This window comes from Crassostrea angulata, chromosome 4 (genome assembly GCF_025612915.1).
Source record: "Crassostrea angulata isolate pt1a10 chromosome 4, ASM2561291v2, whole genome shotgun sequence".
In the NCBI taxonomy this organism is placed as follows: Eukaryota; Metazoa; Mollusca; class Bivalvia; order Ostreida; family Ostreidae; genus Magallana; species Magallana angulata.
The window spans coordinates 8,681,008-8,700,490 of record NC_069114.1 but is presented as its reverse complement, the minus strand read 5'-3'; the positions used below and the strand labels follow the sequence as shown (position 1 = coordinate 8,700,490).

Genomic DNA, 19,483 nt, shown 5'->3' with positions numbered 1-19,483 from the left:
TACTCACCCCAGCGATGTTGCTAACCCAGAAGACTGAGTATAAATTCGAGGCTAATTCCCTGGGAGAATTCCAAGATCGAGACATGTTTAAATGTGAATGGAAACGTGTCCAAGCTTTGGCAAGTGTGTTTTGGGCACGTTGGAAGAAAGAGTATCTTCCATTACTACAAAGTCGCCGGAAGTGGACAGAGAGTCGACGGGATATTACCGAAGGAGATGTGGTTCTCATCAAAGACAAGACTGTGAATCAGAACTGTTGGCCTCTGGGTTTAGTCGTCAAGGTCTTCAAGAGTTCCGACAACCACTTTCGAAAAGCCGAAATTCGCACCATAGTGAATGAGAAGCCCACAGTCTATGTCAGACCAGTGGTTGATATGATTCTTCTCCTTGAAAGTGATTCATGTGTGTAGGTCCAGTGACATAATGAATGTCAGACATTTGTTAGATCTCAATTATGTACATTCATTTTTTTTTTGTAATTTTATTTTGAATATAGATAGTGATATCTAGAGATATCAGACGGGGAGTATTCTGTATGTTCCCTTTATTTTGTATTCAATTTTGAGAAGTTTGTTCATTTTCCATTATGTCGGTTAGACTCAAATCGAATACGAATACTTTCACGCATGAGTTAACTATTGTATGTTTTTGTGGCGCCATTGTTGCACGGCGATTCAACCCGCTGGTCTAAGTGCTCGTAAACCACGGTGTAAGACATTTTTATTATTGCACACTTTACTCATTACTTTGATTGCATTATTAGTTACCTGTAGCTTCACTGTCAACTATGCATATAGATGCGATTTTGCATAAATTGTGTTTACAATTTGCCATGTGCTCATTGTATGGTGCGCCATTTTTGTCTCAATATTAACATATATACATGTAATTGTTGGCAATAAATGTCTTTATATCCTAGTTTGTGAATTGAATTAGACATATCAATTTAAGAACTTATCAAATAGTGATATTGAGAAATAGTTTATAGAACTTAAGATTCACTGTATGTACTAAAGTCAGGTTCAAGAAAATTTTGTATGGAAAGCAGTTAGTGTTAAAACTTAATTTGGTTTTTCTGTATTTTGTAGCTTTTTACCACACACACGCACACGAACCAGCACCACGTGACTCAGTGCACACATGTGGTTATCTGTCTGTCAATAAACTATCAAACTGATTTGGGAGTTTTTGTGGCAGAATAAGCACAATTTGTCGAAGGAAGCTGGATTTAGGCGCAAAATGTGATATCATGTTGCAGGATAAACAAAATACATGAAAACAATTTTGAAATATAAGCAATCTTTGGGTCGGGTCGATAACGTTTTTTTTTTTTTTTTATAAATTTACTCAAAGATATCCGAATGAACATAGTAGTAGAAAATCATTCAATTGTATCTAAGACAATTTAGGTAAGACTTAGTACTTGTGTGAAATTATTTTCAGGAAGAGCGAATCATCTATATCATGATGCCTTAGAGCTTGGTTGCGCCACATTTTATTTAAAAGAAAATGGGTTAGACCAATTTGCAAAAAAGGAAATAAAAACGTGTGCGCGAAAAGTTCCAATGTTTGTTTATATTAAATTTGCACATTCATGATCTCCTATGAACATTTTTAACCGTCTTTTTTACTTTTTAGCTGGCCTTATTGCGAAATGGCTTGCCTATTATTACGGTGCACGAAAACTGACGATGAAATAAAACCCTATACTGCCATTTCTACCTTGATCGTCATAAAAAACAGTTTTACCACGTTAAAAACGTATCTATATAAAACACTAAGCCATACACTTTCAATAAAGTATTTTCAATAAAGAATTATAACTTCTGTCATATTTCTAAGATAAAGTAAAAAAAAATAATGAAATTTTATAATGACAATTTTTGTCATAGTTATTTGAACAAAAAATGTGTCTATACCTAGTTTGCTGAAAAGTAGTACAAACAAAAAATCTTTAAAAAAATTACAAAAAATTAATATTTATAGTTGTGTAGACACAAACGTGCTATAATAAAGATATTGCGACTCGACTTATGCCAGTACTCAACATTGATGTCAAGAATTATAATTTCAAATATACACCTTGCAATACATGTCCACTTTACATGCAAAATCAGAACCAGAATATACACTTACCAACGGTGAACCGACTCTGAGTTGTTGTTGGTGTTGTTGTTGTTGTGTTTGCTTCAACTAATTAAATTGAATTATATTTTTTAACCTTGTTATATTAAAATGTCAAAGAAATATATTTTAAGTAATTTGAGAATAATATACTATATTTTTTAAAACAACAGTATCTTTTTTCAAAAGAAAAAGTTTAGGATTACATTGAAATGTCCACCCTACCCCCAAAAAGCAATGCAAGAAATGATAAATTATGATCAAAAAAGCTCACTTGAGCCTGTGGCTCAGGTGAGCTAAAAGCAATGCAAGAAATGATATCTTAATCAAGTAGTTGCTTTTAAATATTGAAAAAAAAAGTGAAACGTGTAGGATGAAATTCATTTCATAGCTTTTCATAGAGCATTCAACATATACATTTAATAAATCAGATGGTTAATAGAATGGAAACAAAACAGATTAAATAATTCCCAACAGGTAGTTGTTTATAAACGTAATATGGTAACTTTAAAGGTGTTACTAAGCTTGTTTACACTTGCGTGTTGTTAAACCGTCACCTGATTTGAGCAAACACAAATTATGCCACCAAAAACGCAAATTCAAATTTTCTATATATAAATCCGGACATTGCGATATTTCTTGGATTTAACTATATATATATATATATATATATATATATATATATATATATATATATATATATATATATATATATATATGCAACACATATGCTCGTTATTTAAATCAAGTAAATAGTGGTGTAGTTCTTCTACTCGAATACATGTATCAGGGGCGGCAGAGTAACAATCATTTATATTTAACCATGCAACGATGAGACCAGTGACCATTAAGAAATCAAATATATGAGGGTGTTCAATAAATAAAGCCATTGTTAGTACAAAAATAACACAATAAGGTATTTTTGTTATTTTTTTACTGGTTACCTTCAAATAATACCCTTTAACAGAAACTTTGAACAGATTTATCAATTTTCTTCTGAGGTTAAAAATATCATATCCATGTTTCATCGCCAGTAACATTTTCCTGCAATCGTTATTGTTTTTCTCTTAATAAAGGAGGTGTCGATCTTGCCCAAGCCTCTCGGAGACCAAGTTGTAGTTTGTAGTGTGCCATATTTCCTCGTTTTATAGTATAAAAAATGTTAATAACTAAAACGCTATTTTAAGTGTTGAATATGAATGTATGCAGTTTATATTCTTTAAATCTAACATATTAAATCTCACATAAAACATAATGCAATATTATGCTCTTCAATCGTTAAAATTAAGACGATTGCATATATATTATATATAAATAATAATAAATAATAATTAAATATAAATATTTGTAAGTACGAAACTGTGGAAAAAAGTGATATACCAACCAAAACAATAAATGTATACTGCCCGTGAACAGTAGCTTTGAGTCCGGATGCTACAGAAATAAATGTTGTATGAATTGCAATTGGTGGCCGCTGTGGTGAAATTGTTGCTTGGTGAAGTACTGAAAAAAAAGTGCCCATTAAAGTACAATACACTGGTATAAGACATTTTAAATCTAATTCAAACATCGAATGATTACATATCACATACGTTGTATATGAACTATATGACATTCCCCTTGATCGACAGATCGCCTCTCCGTCAGTATTTGAGAAACCATTAGAGCATATTTCGTATGTATTGTATCCGTATTGATAATGTCGAATGTAAACACGCCCATGAGTCCCGTACTCCAAGCTCACATCAGCGTATCTAGCTGCCGATACCAAAAACAAATTTGCATAATAACATGATAATTTATACAAAAAGTTCAAAACAAATAATATACACTAGATATTTTGTTTGAAATTGATTCCGGTTGCTAAAAATATATGTTTTACAACCAAATGGACAATACTAGAGGATTTTCAGGTTCAAGCTAGGCAATCTGTAAAAGTTTTATTGTATATAACAGATGTTTGTTACTCTTTGTATCTTTTTCCCGCCAAATTATTAATTTACCCAAACAATGCAGTAAAACTGAAAGGATAAAACATGAGGAAAATTCTTGCCTTTCCAACAATAGTCAAAACTCTTAACAAAGGAACTTTTTGAATCAAAGACAATTAAGCGCAGTGAATTTTAATTAAAAACGATAATAAATTTCGTATTTATATATATTCTTGTATTTAATAAAAAAAAACCACTTTTTGATTAAGATTTGGGAAAATAGATTTGCATTATTTTCTCAATTTGTTTTTATGTAACAATTTCAACCATCAATTGTAGCCCCACCCTTCCCCAGAATCATGATTTATTCAAACATAAAGTTCACGCTTCTTGATATTGATTTCTCAAAATTTTTAACCTCTCTGACAAAATATTTTAGTGAAAAAGATATTATTTACAATCAAATATTTTTAAAATGTTTTTAAATGTCTATCTCCCTCTTACTAGTATCTCCCTCTTAATGACCTAAGCTTGTGATTTTGAGACATTAGTTGGGCAACGGTCTTTGTTTATGAAATTCCCACAATCAAAAAGAAAAGCATTTATTGGTAAAAAATGTGTCAAAAATTTGATTCCATGTCTATTTCGTGGATATGATTTACTTTTCTGCAGATTAGAATATACTGTAGAAGTAGAAATATTCGCTGAGGATTTAATATCGTTTTTTTCGTCGGCAGTTTAAACCAACAAAAATAAATCAATGACGAATTTTTAACCAAAAATAATGAATAACAGAGATTACGCTTTGACGAAATTAAATGCCAACGAAATCTAATTTGGTTTAAAAACAACGAAATGTTGACCCAACGAAAATATGTGCTTCTAAAGTATAAGAGTAAGTCTCATACAACATGTTTACCGCCATTTCTATCCTGATATCAAAATAGTTAAATTCAAAAGTACCATAAAGTGAACTGTTATGATAAATAAAAGTTTCAATATTGTTTGCTAAATTGCTTTTATAACATTTATTTAATGTAAAGGTACTTTGGTAAGTATATTGCAATTAGAGCAATGACATTTGCGTCAAGAGTTTTATTTAAATAACAATGCAATTCATGTCCCAGCTTACATGACTGTTGAATTTAACAAACATATTCACTTACAAACGGTGAACAGGCTCGTATATGCTGATGTAGAAGGTGATGTTGTCCATGCTGTTAAATGATAAATCAAATAATGATATTTCCAAGAATTGATATTGTTAAAAAATCACCTCCGTATGTTTTAATTATTAGTGACAATAATATTTTTATATGGAGAGTAAATGATATTGTTTTTGTGGAGATTATTATATAATACATGTATTATAATTTTGCCTCCATTTTGTAGAAAGTCTATCAGGTCATATTTGTCTTGAAGATTTATTTTGAAACTTTGAAGCACATTCTGTCTTAAGATATATTACGACGCTGCTTTCTTAATATCAGATGCTAGGAAAATCCGTTTGCCAATACCATCCGGAATAATAATTTTTTTTAGTTTCATATTACAACATATAACAAGTCCACAACGAATGCTGCAGGTGGATATATATTTTTTTCATGTTGTAGTATAGACGAATCAATTTCTTTCATTTTAGCTCAAGTGTTTTGAATGCTAAAAATATATTCATTTATGCTTATTAACCTAACATGATATATATGTATCATTGATATGAATAACCTGATTATGAATAATGATAATTAAAGACAAGATAAAGCCTGTTACTCAATTTGTGATTTAGATACGAATTTCTCTGTATTTGCCAATTTGTTTCATGAATAATTCATATTCAAATTCAAAATAAATATTTATAGTTGTGTAGACACAAACGTGCTATAATAAAGATATAGCGACTTGACTAATGCCAGTACTCAACATTGGTGTCAAGAATTATCATTTCAAATATACATTTTGCAATACATGTCCAGTATACATGCAAAATCAGAACCAGAATATACACTTACCAACGGTGAACCGACTCTGAGTTGTTGTTGGTGTTGGTGTTGGTGTTGTTGTTGTTGTGTTTGCTTCAACTAATTGAATTGAATTATATTTTTTAACCTTGTTATGTTAAAATGTCAAAGAAGTATATTTTAAGTAATTTGAGAATAATATACTATATTTTTTAAAACAACAGCATCTTTTTTCAAAAGAAAAAGTTTAGGATTACATTGAAATGTCCTCCCTACTTCAAACAAGAGGCCCAGGGGCCACATCGCTCACCTGAGCAACAATTGCCTTAATTCTGATCAAATTAGCATTACAGTATCAAAATATCTTGACAACTGAGTACAGTAGATCTTGCTAAAAAAAAATGAAAATCTGCCAATTTTTATCCACCTCTTATTTTTTGGTAAATACCAAGCCCCTTTTGTTGTTGTACCTCTAAGATTTTTCTCTATTCCTATATACCCCTTCCCCCCATTTCGTGGCCCCACTATTCTCTAGGGAATCATGGTTTCATCAAACCTAAATCTACCTTTAATCTCATAACCCGAACTTTCACACTCAGTACTGAGTTTTGGACCAAAAACTTTCCCAGAATATTTTTAAAGTTTTTTCTATATATTCCAAACCGCCATGCAAATTTGAATTTACATTACCCGAGGATGCCTCTACACAAGTTTAAGCTTTTCTGGGCAAATAGTCTTTAAAAAGAAGATTTTGAAAGATTTTCTCTATATATTCCTAAGTAAAATTTCATCCCCCATTGTGGCCTCACCCTACCCCTGGACTATTATTTAAACAAACTTGAATCTATATGATCTGGGGATGCCTCCACTCAAATTTGGGCTTTCCTAGCCTAATACTTTTGAGAAGAATACTTTTAAAGATTTTCTCTATACATAAAAATGTATCCCCCATTTTGGCCCCGCCCTAACCCCAGGGACCATGATTTGAACAAACTTGAATCTACATTATCTGAGGATGGTTACACGCCAATTTGAGATTTCTTGGCCAAATAGTTATTAAAAGAAATTTTTTAAAAGATTTTCTCTATATACTCTTATGTAAAAATTGATCCCCCAATTCTGGCCCAATCCTACCCCCGGGGACTATGATTTGAAGAAACGTGAATCTACACTACCTGAGAATGCTTCCATTTTAATTTGAGAATAACTGGCCTAATAGATTTTGAGAATAAGATTTTTAAAGATTTTCTCTATATATATTCCTATGTAAAACTTGATCCCCCAATGGTGGCCCCACCCTACCCCAGGGGATCATGATTTGAACAGACTTAAATCTACACTACCTGAGGATGCTTCCATTTTAATTTGAGCTTTTCTGGCCAAATAGTTTTTGAGAAGAAGATTTTTAAAGATTTTCTCTATATATTCCTATTTAAAACACGATCCACCTATTGTGGCCCCACCCTACCCCGGGGACCATGATTTGAACAAACTTGAATCTACACTTCCTGAGAATGCCTCCTCACAAGTTTAAGCTTTTCCGACTGAATAGTTTTTGAGAAGAAGATTTTTGAAAAATACCAACAAATTTTTAATAATTCCCAATTATCTCCCCTTAAAAAAGGGCGTGGCACTTCATTTGAACAAATTTGAATCACCTAGTGGTGCTTTGTGCCAAATTTGGTTGAAATCTGTCCAGTGGTTTTTGAGAAGAAGATGAAAATGTGAAAAGTTAACAACGACGACGACAACGACAGACAACAGACAAATTGTGATCGAAAAGCTCACTTGAGCCTTTGGCTCAGTTGAGCTAAAAAGCAATGCAAGAAATGATATCTTAATCAAGTAGTTGCTTTTAAATATTGAAAAAAAAGTGAAACGTGTAGGATGAAATTCATTTCATAGCTTTTCATAGAGCATTCAACATTTAATAAATCAGATGGTTAATAAAATGGAAACAAAACAAAACAGATAATATAATTCCCAACAGGTAGTTGTTTATAAACGTAATATGGTAAATTTAAAGGTGTTACTAAGCTTGTTTACACTTGCGTGTTGATAAATCGTCACCTGATTTGAGCAAACACAAATTATGCCACCAAAAACGCAAATTTTGACATATTTATCACAGGTTCTGAGTGTTCTAGCAAGATTGACCTTATCGCTTAAACTCTGACAGATATAAACACACACACAGAGACAGATATATATATATATATATATATATATATATATATATATATATATATATATATATATATATATATATATATATATATATATATATATAAGCAACACATATGCTCGTATATTTAAATCAAGTAAATAGTGGTGTAGTTATTCTACTCGAATACATTATCAGGAGCGGCAGAGTAACAGTCATTTATATTTAACCATGCAACGATGAGACCAGTGACCATTAAGAAATCAAATATATGAATGGCGCTCAATAAATAAAGCCACTGTTGGTACAAAAATAACACAATAAGGTATTTTTGTTATTTTTTTACTGGTTACCTTCAAAATAATTCCCTTTAACAGAAACACATAATTTGAACAGATTTATCCGCAATCGTTATTGTTTTTCTCTTAATAAAGGAGGTGTCGATCTTGCACTAGCCTCTCAGAGACCAAGTTGTAGTTTGTAGTGTGCCATATTTCCTCGTTTTATAGTATAAAAAATGTTAATAACTAAAACGCTATTTTAGGTGTTGAATATGAATGTATGCAGTTTATATTCTTTAAATCTAACTTATTAAATCTCACATAAAACAGAATGCAATATTATGCTCTTCAATCGTTAAGCTTATGACGATTGCATATATATTATATATAAATAATGATAAATAATAATAAATAATAAATAAATATAAATATTTGTAAGTACGAAACTGTGGAAAAAAAGTGATATACCAACCAAAACAATAAAGGTATACTGCCCGTGAACAGTAGCTTTGAGTCCGGATGTTACAGAAATAAATGTTGTATGAATTGCAATTGGTGGCCGCTGTGGTGAAATTGTTGCTTGGTGAAGTACTGAAAAAAACGTGCCCATTAAAGTACAATACATTGGTATAAGACATTTTAAATCTAATTCAAACATCGAATGATTACATATCACATACGTTGTATATGAACTATATGACAATCCCCTTGATCGACAAATCGCCTCTCCGTCAGTATTTGAGAAACCATTAGAGCATACTTCGTATGTGTTGTATCCGTATTGATAATGTCGAATGTAAACACGCCCGTGAGTCCCGTACTCCAAGCTCACATCAGCGTATCTAGCTGCCGATACCAAAAAATTTCATGCATAATAACATGATAATTTAAACAAAAAGTTCAAAACAAATAATATACACTAGATATTTTGTTTGAAATTGATTCTAGTTGCTAAAAATATATGTTTTACAACCAAATGGACAATACTAGAGGGTTTTCAGCTAGGCAATCTGTAAAAGTTTTATGGTATATAACAAATGTTTTTTGCTCTTTGTATCTTTTTTCCCACCAAATTATTAATTTAACCAAACAATGCAGTAAAACTGAAAGGATAAAACATGAGCAAAATTATTGCCTTTCCAACAATAGTCAAAACTCTTAACAAAGGAACTTTTGGAATCAAATAAAAACTTTTTGGACAATTAAGCGCAGTGAATTTTCATTAAAAACGATAATAAATTTCGTACATATATATATATTCTTGTATTTAATAAAAAATCACTTTTTGATTCAGTTTTTGGGGAAATAGATTTGCATTATTTTTTCAATTTGTTTTTATGTAACAATTTCAACCATCTATTGTAGCCCCACCCTTCCCCAGAATCATGATTTATTCAAACATAAAATTCACGCTTCTTGATATTGATTTCTCAAAATTTCTAGCTTCTCTGACAAAATATTTTAGTGAAAAATATATTATTTACAATCAAATACTTTTAAAATGTTTTTAAATGTCTATCTCCCTCTTATCTTCCTCTTAATGACCTAAGCTTGTGACTTTGAGACATTAGTTGGGCAACGGTCTTTGTTTATGCAATACCCACAATCAAAAAGAAAAGCATTCATTGGTAAAAAATGTGTGTTTGATTCCATGTCTATTTCGTGGATATGATTTACTTTTCTGCAGATTAGAATATACTGTAGAAGTAGAAATATTCGCTAAGGATTTAATTTCGTTATTTTTCGTCGACAGTTTAAACCAACAAAAATAAATCCATGACGAATTTTTAACCAAAAATAATGAATAACAGAGATTACGCTTTGACGAAATTAAATGCCAACGAAATCTTATTTGGTTTAAAAACAACGAAATGTTGACCCAACGAAAATATGTGCTTCTACAGTATAAGAGTAGGTCTCATACAACATGTTTACCGCCATTTCTATCCTGATATCAAAATAGTTAAATTCAAAAGTACCATAAAGTGAACGGTTATGATAAATAAAAGTTTCAATATTGTTTGCTATATTGCTTTTATAACATTTATTTAATGCAAAGGCACTTTGGTAAGTATATTGCAATTAGAGCAATGACATTTGCGTCAAGAGTTTTATTTAAATAACAATGCAATTCATGTCCCAACTTACATGACTGTTGAATTTAACAAACATATTCACTTACAAACGGTGAACAGGCTCGTATATGCTGATGTAGGTGGTGATGTTTTCCATGCTGTTAAATGATAAATCAATTAATGATATTTCCAAGAATTGATATTGTTAAAAAAAACACCTCCGTATTCTTCATTACTAGTGACAATAGTATTTTTGTATGGAGAGTTAGTGATATTGTTTTTGTGGAGATTATTATATAATACATGTATTATAAATTTGCCTCCATTTTGTAGGAAGTTTATCAGGTCATCTTTAATATTTTGTCTTGAAGATTTATTTTGAGACTTTGAAGCACATTCTGTCTTAAAAAATATCACGACGCTGCTTTCATAATATCAGATGCTAGGAAAATCCGATTGCAAATACCATCCGGAATAATAATTTTTATTAGTTTCATATTACAAAAAGAAACATATAACAAGTCCACAACGAATGCTGCAGCTGGATATATTTTTTTCATGTTGTAGACGAATCATTTTTTTTAATTTTAGCTCAAGTTTTTTGAATGCTAAAAACATTTTCATTTGAGCTTATTTACCTTACATGATATATAAGTATCATTGATATGAATAACCTGATTATGAATAATGATACTTAAAGACGACAAGATAGAGCTTGTTACTCAATTTGTGATTTAGATACGAATTTCTCTGTATTTGCCAATTTGTTTCATGAATAATTCATATTTAGAGGATAATCTACATGTAGTAAATGGTAAGCTTTATATATAAATTTCTTACTTGTCCAAAGTGTCGTTGAACCTGAAACATTGTAAAAGATATTATATTAAGATAATTCCTTTTTGCTCCCTTGTTTTTTTTTGGGGGGGGTGTTTGTTTCAAACGGTGAAACATTGAAAAAAACTATTAAAGTGCAAACTATTAGGGTAAATATTTTCTCTTTAGTAATGTATAACAGAATATTTATCACAAAAAGCTAAAAAGTGCATGATATGAATGTATGCTATTTAACATCAGTTGAGTTAGTATGAAACAACCGTGAAATTAATTACATGTATTTGAAATGTTCTCAAATACACGAAATGGCTTTAAATTATGTTAAATTATTTTTTTTATCAATTACCTGAGAAAATAATATAAATCATATCCATCTATTACTCAAGGCAGCAAAATATTTCGGTACAGCGTATTTTGATAATTTCGAAACGCACATCTGAATGATGTTCACTTGGATTTTGTACAATTTAGCCTTCTACAATCTAAAAAAGTGTAACTGAAATTGGACAAAACCATCCCACGTTTGTACACTTTATGCCAATTGAATTTCAAAGTCATGGCTAAAAACATTAAGGTCAAATAAAAATGTGATAACGTCATTTGGAATTTTAAAAGGTCATAAATTTTACTCTTTAATTGACCAAATACAACACATTTTAGGGGGGGGATAAGCAAGTCTATGTGTTTTGTCAGCTTAGAAATGTTATATAATTCTCTCTCTCTTTCTTTCTTTCTCTCTAAAAAATCCTTTGATGTTAATTAATAACTGTCAAAATATCACTAAGTTGACAAAGATGCGAGGTATGTGTAATTCTTGCTGCGTTCGCCACAACGGTAGCACCGTAAGACATATTAGATTTCATTCCAATTAACAAAAAATTAATTTTTCAGAAAAATTAAACTATAAGAATATTTAAGCTTATCTGTTTTGTACTAACTCATCATTTTTAAAACCTACACTTTTATGCCCATCAATCGCCTAAATATGGCATTTCCAAAAAAAGTAACAATATTCATAGCTTGAAACGGTGTTTGTGTTTTTGAAACAAAGAGATGATGAACCAACCAGAGCAATGGAGGTATACTGCTCGTGAACAGTAGCCTTGTGTCCGGATGTTACAATTGTAAATGTTGTTATAATAGCAATTTGTGGCCACTGTGTAGTAATGGTTTTTTGGAGAAGTTCTGCAAAAAGGAATGGAAAATGATGAACAATACATAGGCATTTCATAACACAAATTTCATTTGAGACAAACAGTAAATGATATTAAATAACATACGTTGAAAATGAACTATAGGAGAATCCCTTTGATCGGCATAACGCCTCTCCATCAGTACTTGAGAAACCATCTGAACATACTTCGTATCTATTGTAGCCATATTGATAATGTCGAATGTAAACACGCCCGTAAGTCCCGTACTCTAAGGTAACATCAGAATATCCTACCAATGGAAATGTCATTTTTATTCACAATGATATGATTATATATACAAAAAGAAAGTAAAAGGGACACACGAACGTCAATTGCCTCGTATATTTTCATGCACAATTGCTTCTCTTAGCTGCGATTACATGTTTTACATCTTTGGTTCATTCATAGGTTTTATTTTAAAATAAAGTAAAAAAATATCCTAAAAATACCTATCCTCCTTTTCAAAGTTAGAAATCATATATAAGCTGGTATTTAATCTAAAATACTAAAAGATACAAAGATATCAGAGAAATATCAGGCTAGATAAAAATTTCTTTAAAAAAACCAAACGGGGTTTTAAAATACTTTTCTTAGGCAGCTCTCTGACATTTTGACATTTCTGACTCCTTTTTTCTTATTTACAAGTGGCACTTTGTTTTTTAACAAAAATAGTAATACTATTTTCCTCATAGAATCTATGTACTTCCAATTGAAATAATGTACAGACTATCTTGAAAACTTACACTGTTGGAAATTTCAAATGAGGCGATAACATTATTACATGTCTTTTGAATTATATCAAGAGTGACTGAAACTGGCATCTCTTCTAATTGTGTAAACATTAATCAGTAGGGTTGTTTTATATTCACATTAATGTTTACACTTTAAATTTCTAGATTGATGACACATGCACACTCTTGAGAAATAACATAACTTACCAACAGTGAACTGTTGTTGAGTTGTTCCTTCTGTGGTTTCTGTGAAAAGTAATTTTAATAAATGACATTTTGCGGTTTTGATTTCGTAATCAGTAAGTAAGCGTTAGCCACAAACTTTTCTATTGATTTTCAATTGATTTTAGAACTGTTTACTATTTGTGTTATTATATGATTCTTGGTATAATAACACAGAAAATAATCTTGACTTGTATTAGTCAGTTTTTTTAAATATAATATCTAGATTAAAATACAATATTGCATATATATATATATATATATATATATATATATATATATATATATATATATATATATATATATATATATATATATGACATCACACAACTCATATCGGCCTCCGGGGCTGTTACAGATCCATATCACACCTCTTGCGGAACTTCTTTGCCTTTTTTCCGTTTCGGCATTTGTGCATGTTTACAGATGAAAAATGAAACATTTCTTCAAATGCAGTTAATAACTTCAGTTTTGGAACATTTAATTTTAAAACACGAGAGGAAATTCCAGTTCTGTAGCAACATGTTGGTAAAACAATAAGATCTCATTGTTTTATTTAATACATGTATAGATTACTTTCAGATAATATTTAAAATCAATTTGTTCAAGTTGATGCCTTTTTACATAATTTATTACTAAGTATGTAATAAATATAATAATAAATACCCTTTTTCCATATCAGAGCTTGTATCAGCCCTCGACCAATATCATCCCTCGGGCCTTCGGCCCTCGGGCTGATATTTGTGTCTTGGGCTGATACAAGCTCTGATATGGAAAAGGTATGTATTATTCTCTCTCTCTCTCTCTCTCTCTCTCTCTCTCTCTCTCTCTATATATATATATATATATATATATATATACAAACATTGCAATAACTCTCAAATTGACATATACCTGCCCATAGGGAATGATATAGATATATATATAGCACAGGGGATTTCACTTTTGTTGGAGCTCCACCTCCACCCCGACCGAGGCCTGAACTCACGACCTCTGGAACCCATTCTCCTAGCAGTGAGCGGCCACCGCGCCAACAACTCGGCCATCCAGGCAAGACAAAAATCTTGCTTTCGATGACGAACGGAACCTAGCGCGCTGGCCGCGCACTACACGGTCGCTTGAGATACAGGTGGAATACAGATAAACGACAATTTGAGAGGATCGGAACGAAACACATTGCATAGATACACACATATATATAATCACAAACATTGCAATAACTCTCAAATTGACATATACCCGCCATAGTGAATGATGTAGATTTATATATATATATATACACCTATGGGCAGGTATATGTCAATTTGAGAGTTATTGCAATGTTTGTGCTTATATATATATATATATATATATATATATATATATATATATATATATATATATATATATATATATATATATATATATATATATATATAACTTGTACAAATATCAATAGAAGCTGCAAATACTTTAATATTCACACATATCTCACCTCGTGTCCACCAACCGTACGGCACTGTAGATGACTCTGTAATATCAAAGAAATCTTAGAGAATCATGGGAAAGTCCATTTGATTATTTCTTTGGGTTATTTCTTTCTTCGTTTCAAAAACAGTAATATCCTTGTCAATACATTAATTTAAATTAATATTTCTTGAATCCAACATTTTCAGTTGTGCAGGTATATATAACGTAACTGAATGTTTGTTATAGTATTTCATAACTGATGCCATCAAGTCAATAAAAGAAACACTTGACCTCTAATTATTTGCATTAGGTTCTAGAAGGAGATAAGTGTCATGTTGTGAATTTTGAATTCACTTGCTGGGTGTAAATATAAAATTAAAACATGACAACTTGTTATTTACACCCAACCAGTAATTTCAAAATTTTCAAATTGACATGAGCATAATTCGAATATAAAACCCTATCTTTAAAGTCATTAAAGGGGAATGGTCACGATTTTGTTCAAAAATATCTTTCAGATTTTAATTTTTAGAATGCTTTACTAATCTATTTATTAGGCAACTTTGTGATAATAGGCAATTGTCAAAAATAAATTAATATATTGTTAACTTGTATCAATATACGATTCATATTAAGATAGATGAAATTCAATCCGCCTACAAATAAATTGCCTTTTTTCTGAGAGGTCCTTTGGGTTTCACACGAATTGACAGCCAGAACAACTAAGTTATTTTTACAGTGAACATTTTTTCAAGATGAGATTTTTTCTTAAGAAATCTGAAAAAAATTACCATAGCATTGTAGGTAAACAACATGTGCACAGTAGCCAAGTCTTCGAATGTCACAATGTCTATATAAGTCGTATCTGTATGAACTACAATCTGTGCTCACTGTGTTGTGGCTGTTTCTTGGAGATACGCTGTATTAAAAAAAAACACAAACAGTTTCACGGTACATGTTTAGCATTATAATTAATGAGAGTGGCTCACAATACCTTGGCATAGTTTCATAATCAGCAGAAGAGTTATTATGGAAGATAGCATGATGCATAGGACGTATACAAGTCAAACTGGCGATAAAATATATTTAACTTTTGATAAAAAAAAAATGATTTCTAGACATTTAGGTCACCTAAAATGAAGTAAAGCTCCCAAGGGATTGAAAGTCATTATCTGCTGTTCAAAAGGATGTGCTATAATGACATACAAACAATTCAATCGTCATTATGTGACGTATTGTCTTAAAAAGTGTAAATCTTGATGTCGTGAGGTACCTTAAGGTCGTATTAAAAACTATAACTATTGTAAGTTAAAATGTCATACCTAATATATGAACCATATGAATATCCGTGATTCTGACACAGCGTCTCTCCCTCGTATCGGTTGAATTCATTGTAACATACTTCTGATCTGGTGTAGCCATGTTCATAATGGCTCACGTACAGACGCCCATAATACCCGTTTTCTATGCTGACTTCTGAATATCCTGTCGGTGCAATTTTAATTTTATAATTACAAACACATAAATAAAAACATGCAAAACGAAAGGGTTATTAAATGTTTATATTATTTTCTGTATCAGCTCAAAATGACCATACCAGCAAGAGGACATAAGGCGTACACAGAGTTAGGTATAGTAATTATATATAATTATCAATGCAAGTGAATGTTCCTTTTATTTTTTTTTTCAATCAAGTAAATACAGTCTTTTTACTTTTAATGTGTTACCTGTGGGAAAAAATAGGAAAAATTTGTAAAATTTATTTTCAGACTTTGACGACACCAGTTAATTGATGTTGTTTTAAATGTACAAACCGGCGGAGAACTGCCTTGGATAATCCTCCGTGGTATAGTTTGCTGTAATCGGTGTCCCTAATCCTGTAAATAAGAATTTCATCAAAGCCATCATGATATGCTGAGTAGCAAACTCTAATGATACAGTATATCTACTAATGATAAAAATTTGCATAAGTGGTCAGAACCCTGACCAATAATGATATATTTTTAATATTGTTAAACTTCTTAGCCGCCCATTTATAATAATATTGCATAAGTTGTCAAAATCATGACCAATAATGATATATTTTTAAAATATTATTGAACTACTTAGCCGTCCATTTATAATACAGATTTAAAAGTGTATCATTAAGGATCAAAATTCACAAAATCCATTTATGACATAAGAGAAAAAGGCAAAACAAGTGCATCGTTGAGCGTTTATGATATAAAATGTATTCCGTTTAAAGTAAATATTTCATAATACTTGTTGATAAACATTATATATGTAAAAGTAATGTTTTGACTCAGAATTTTGCATGTTTCACTGTTTCGGTTATGGCTAAATTGAGTATCTATACTACTATATTAAGATAATAAACTCTAATTTTTGGGCTTTAATACCGAGAAATCGGAAGAGTTCTGTCTTTTGTTTTATATATTTTAAACATCATTGGTACTTGAAGATTACCAATTTGTTTTTATTTTTTCTCAATCACGTTTCACTCACTAATAATCAACGAAAATTCTTTTTAAAAATCCGGAAATCATCTGGATTTTTTGGATTTTATAATCTTTTGCATGCGCATTACATTCACGCTAAATCACAGGAGGTTCTTTAGTTTATGTTTCCACAAAATCATTTTTGCATGTATAAACTCAGAAACGATATTACAAATACATGTACATTTTCTTTGAAAATTTGTCATATATTCTGTTCATCAAAGAAAATACGGGAGATAACTCCAACTCAGTGCATTTGATATGAAAAATCCTGAGTTTTGAATGTCAACATGGTGTGTACATTCGAATCAAGTAAAATAGTTGACGAAAAAGTGTTGAGCTCTTCATTAATATGAATTAAATTTTTAGATGAAAGATATTTACAGCCTCTGAATGGTTTGTAATGAATAATTTAACTATTATTTTCAATGCAATTTCTGAGCGATTCCACAATTTTTTGCTACATTATGGGTATATGGGGGGCATTTTAACTGTGGCAATGACTTGCCCCAAGACACAGTTAGATTATTCAAACTAAGCAGAGTGTAGTGAAATTAAAAGCATTATTGTAGGCTTAAAGCTTGGTTATGTAAATGTCAACAATACGGTGTTCATGTATTTATTTCGTTAATGTCCGATATCATATGCAATGCCAACCCGTGGGGGTGGGGGGAGGGGGGGTTAATGCTTTATTAAGATTTAATATTTTATGCACAAACAAATAAGGACCACGAACTCTTTAAAAGTTAAGGAACAAACCTCTTTCTAGACTGTTTTAAGGTTGTTAAGTTCGCTAAAGTTCATTTTACTTTTTAGAGATTCTGCTCGTTTTGTCGTATTTCCCTTTCATTTAATGAAGATATGTCATATCATTGTACATTAATTATCTTAAAATACGGTATCCAAAACGAGCTGGTCATAGACATTAAAGACAATTGTAAATTAAAACTTAAAACTATCCTTTTCATTCACTTCATTATCTTACTATTGGACATAAACTATCTATAATGGGTCTTTTTTACTCCAAAAAGAAGCCGTGAATGCAGGCATAAAATGTGTTTCCTTTTAGCATGTACCTATTAGATTAAAATCTTTTTTAAATTTAACTTGAAAAATATACAGAAAGGGAACCTAAAGTACGATTCATGTTATCAAAACAGTGATATTTTTAATATAAATTGCATTATTTGTGGTAACCTTTAATAATGCAAAATCGTTTATGTTGCATAAGTGTACATAATCCTGGCCATTATTGGTATAATTTTACCATTAATTACTTAGCCGTCCATAATTGATACAATTTCAAAATTATATCACTTATGGTCAACATTCACATTAACTAACGATAGCCATTATTCGACACATTGTTCCAAAAACACTGTTATGTCATTGTATTCGGCTGTTTAATATTTAAACTTAATACAGGGGAATTACTAGAATATTCGTCATTATGATGATTATTTTTCAATTACTTAAAACGTTTACAGCCCGCATACAATACAAAATCAAGCATTTTATTGTTCATATTTATGATATCCATCTCGGACTTTTTTAAAATTAATGTATAGAAGGAATACAATTTCTTTAATTGTCGATTATATCGATTATCATTAAATGCACATGTAATATGAATTGCATAGATAATACGATTCATTATAATGTCAGTTTCTTCAACATACCTATTATAACTGCTACAAAAAGGACCTGGAAAACAAAACATAATGGATTGATTCATCTAGCAATTCAATTGTCAAATGATATAAGTATATCATATAAAATTAATGGATATCATTGTTCAAACATAACAAGATATCGGATTAAACTGAATTTACTTTGATTGTGATTTTCAGATTTGTTTATGTATAAACAATGCCAAATGCAAAAACAAAAACCCAATACCAAACTAATCAATCATGCAAAAAGTTTGATGTTTTGCCTCATAAAATCAATTAAACTTACCGGTGACATTAACGGCCGCCGCTCCATGTTTATTTAACCGATATGAATGGTTTAAACGATA

General features: G+C 30.7%; 1 protein-coding gene across 1 annotated transcript in view; it reads right to left on the bottom strand.

Annotated features, from left to right (window-relative positions):
* LOC128181099 (deleted in malignant brain tumors 1 protein-like) overlaps positions 1–19,483 on the bottom strand; it is a 54,325-nt gene extending 34,842 nt beyond the window's left edge. The window contains exons 1-18 of the mRNA XM_052849369.1: positions 19,423–19,483; positions 19,143–19,167; positions 16,780–16,842; positions 16,288–16,450; positions 15,757–15,884; positions 14,991–15,026; positions 13,502–13,540; positions 12,651–12,813; positions 12,437–12,555; positions 11,374–11,394; positions 10,641–10,691; positions 9,139–9,304; positions 8,931–9,049; positions 6,065–6,133; positions 5,222–5,272; positions 3,717–3,882; positions 3,509–3,627; positions 2,137–2,193 (exon numbers count right to left, since the gene is read on the bottom strand). Of these exons, the coding sequence (XP_052705329.1) occupies positions 2,137–2,193; positions 3,509–3,627; positions 3,717–3,882; positions 5,222–5,272; positions 6,065–6,133; positions 8,931–9,049; positions 9,139–9,304; positions 10,641–10,691; positions 11,374–11,394; positions 12,437–12,555; positions 12,651–12,813; positions 13,502–13,540; positions 14,991–15,026; positions 15,757–15,884; positions 16,288–16,450; positions 16,780–16,842; positions 19,143–19,167; positions 19,423–19,449 (1,582 nt within the window). The 5' untranslated portion in view covers positions 19,450–19,483. The remainder of the gene's footprint in view (positions 1–2,136; positions 2,194–3,508; positions 3,628–3,716; positions 3,883–5,221; positions 5,273–6,064; positions 6,134–8,930; positions 9,050–9,138; positions 9,305–10,640; positions 10,692–11,373; positions 11,395–12,436; positions 12,556–12,650; positions 12,814–13,501; positions 13,541–14,990; positions 15,027–15,756; positions 15,885–16,287; positions 16,451–16,779; positions 16,843–19,142; positions 19,168–19,422) is intronic.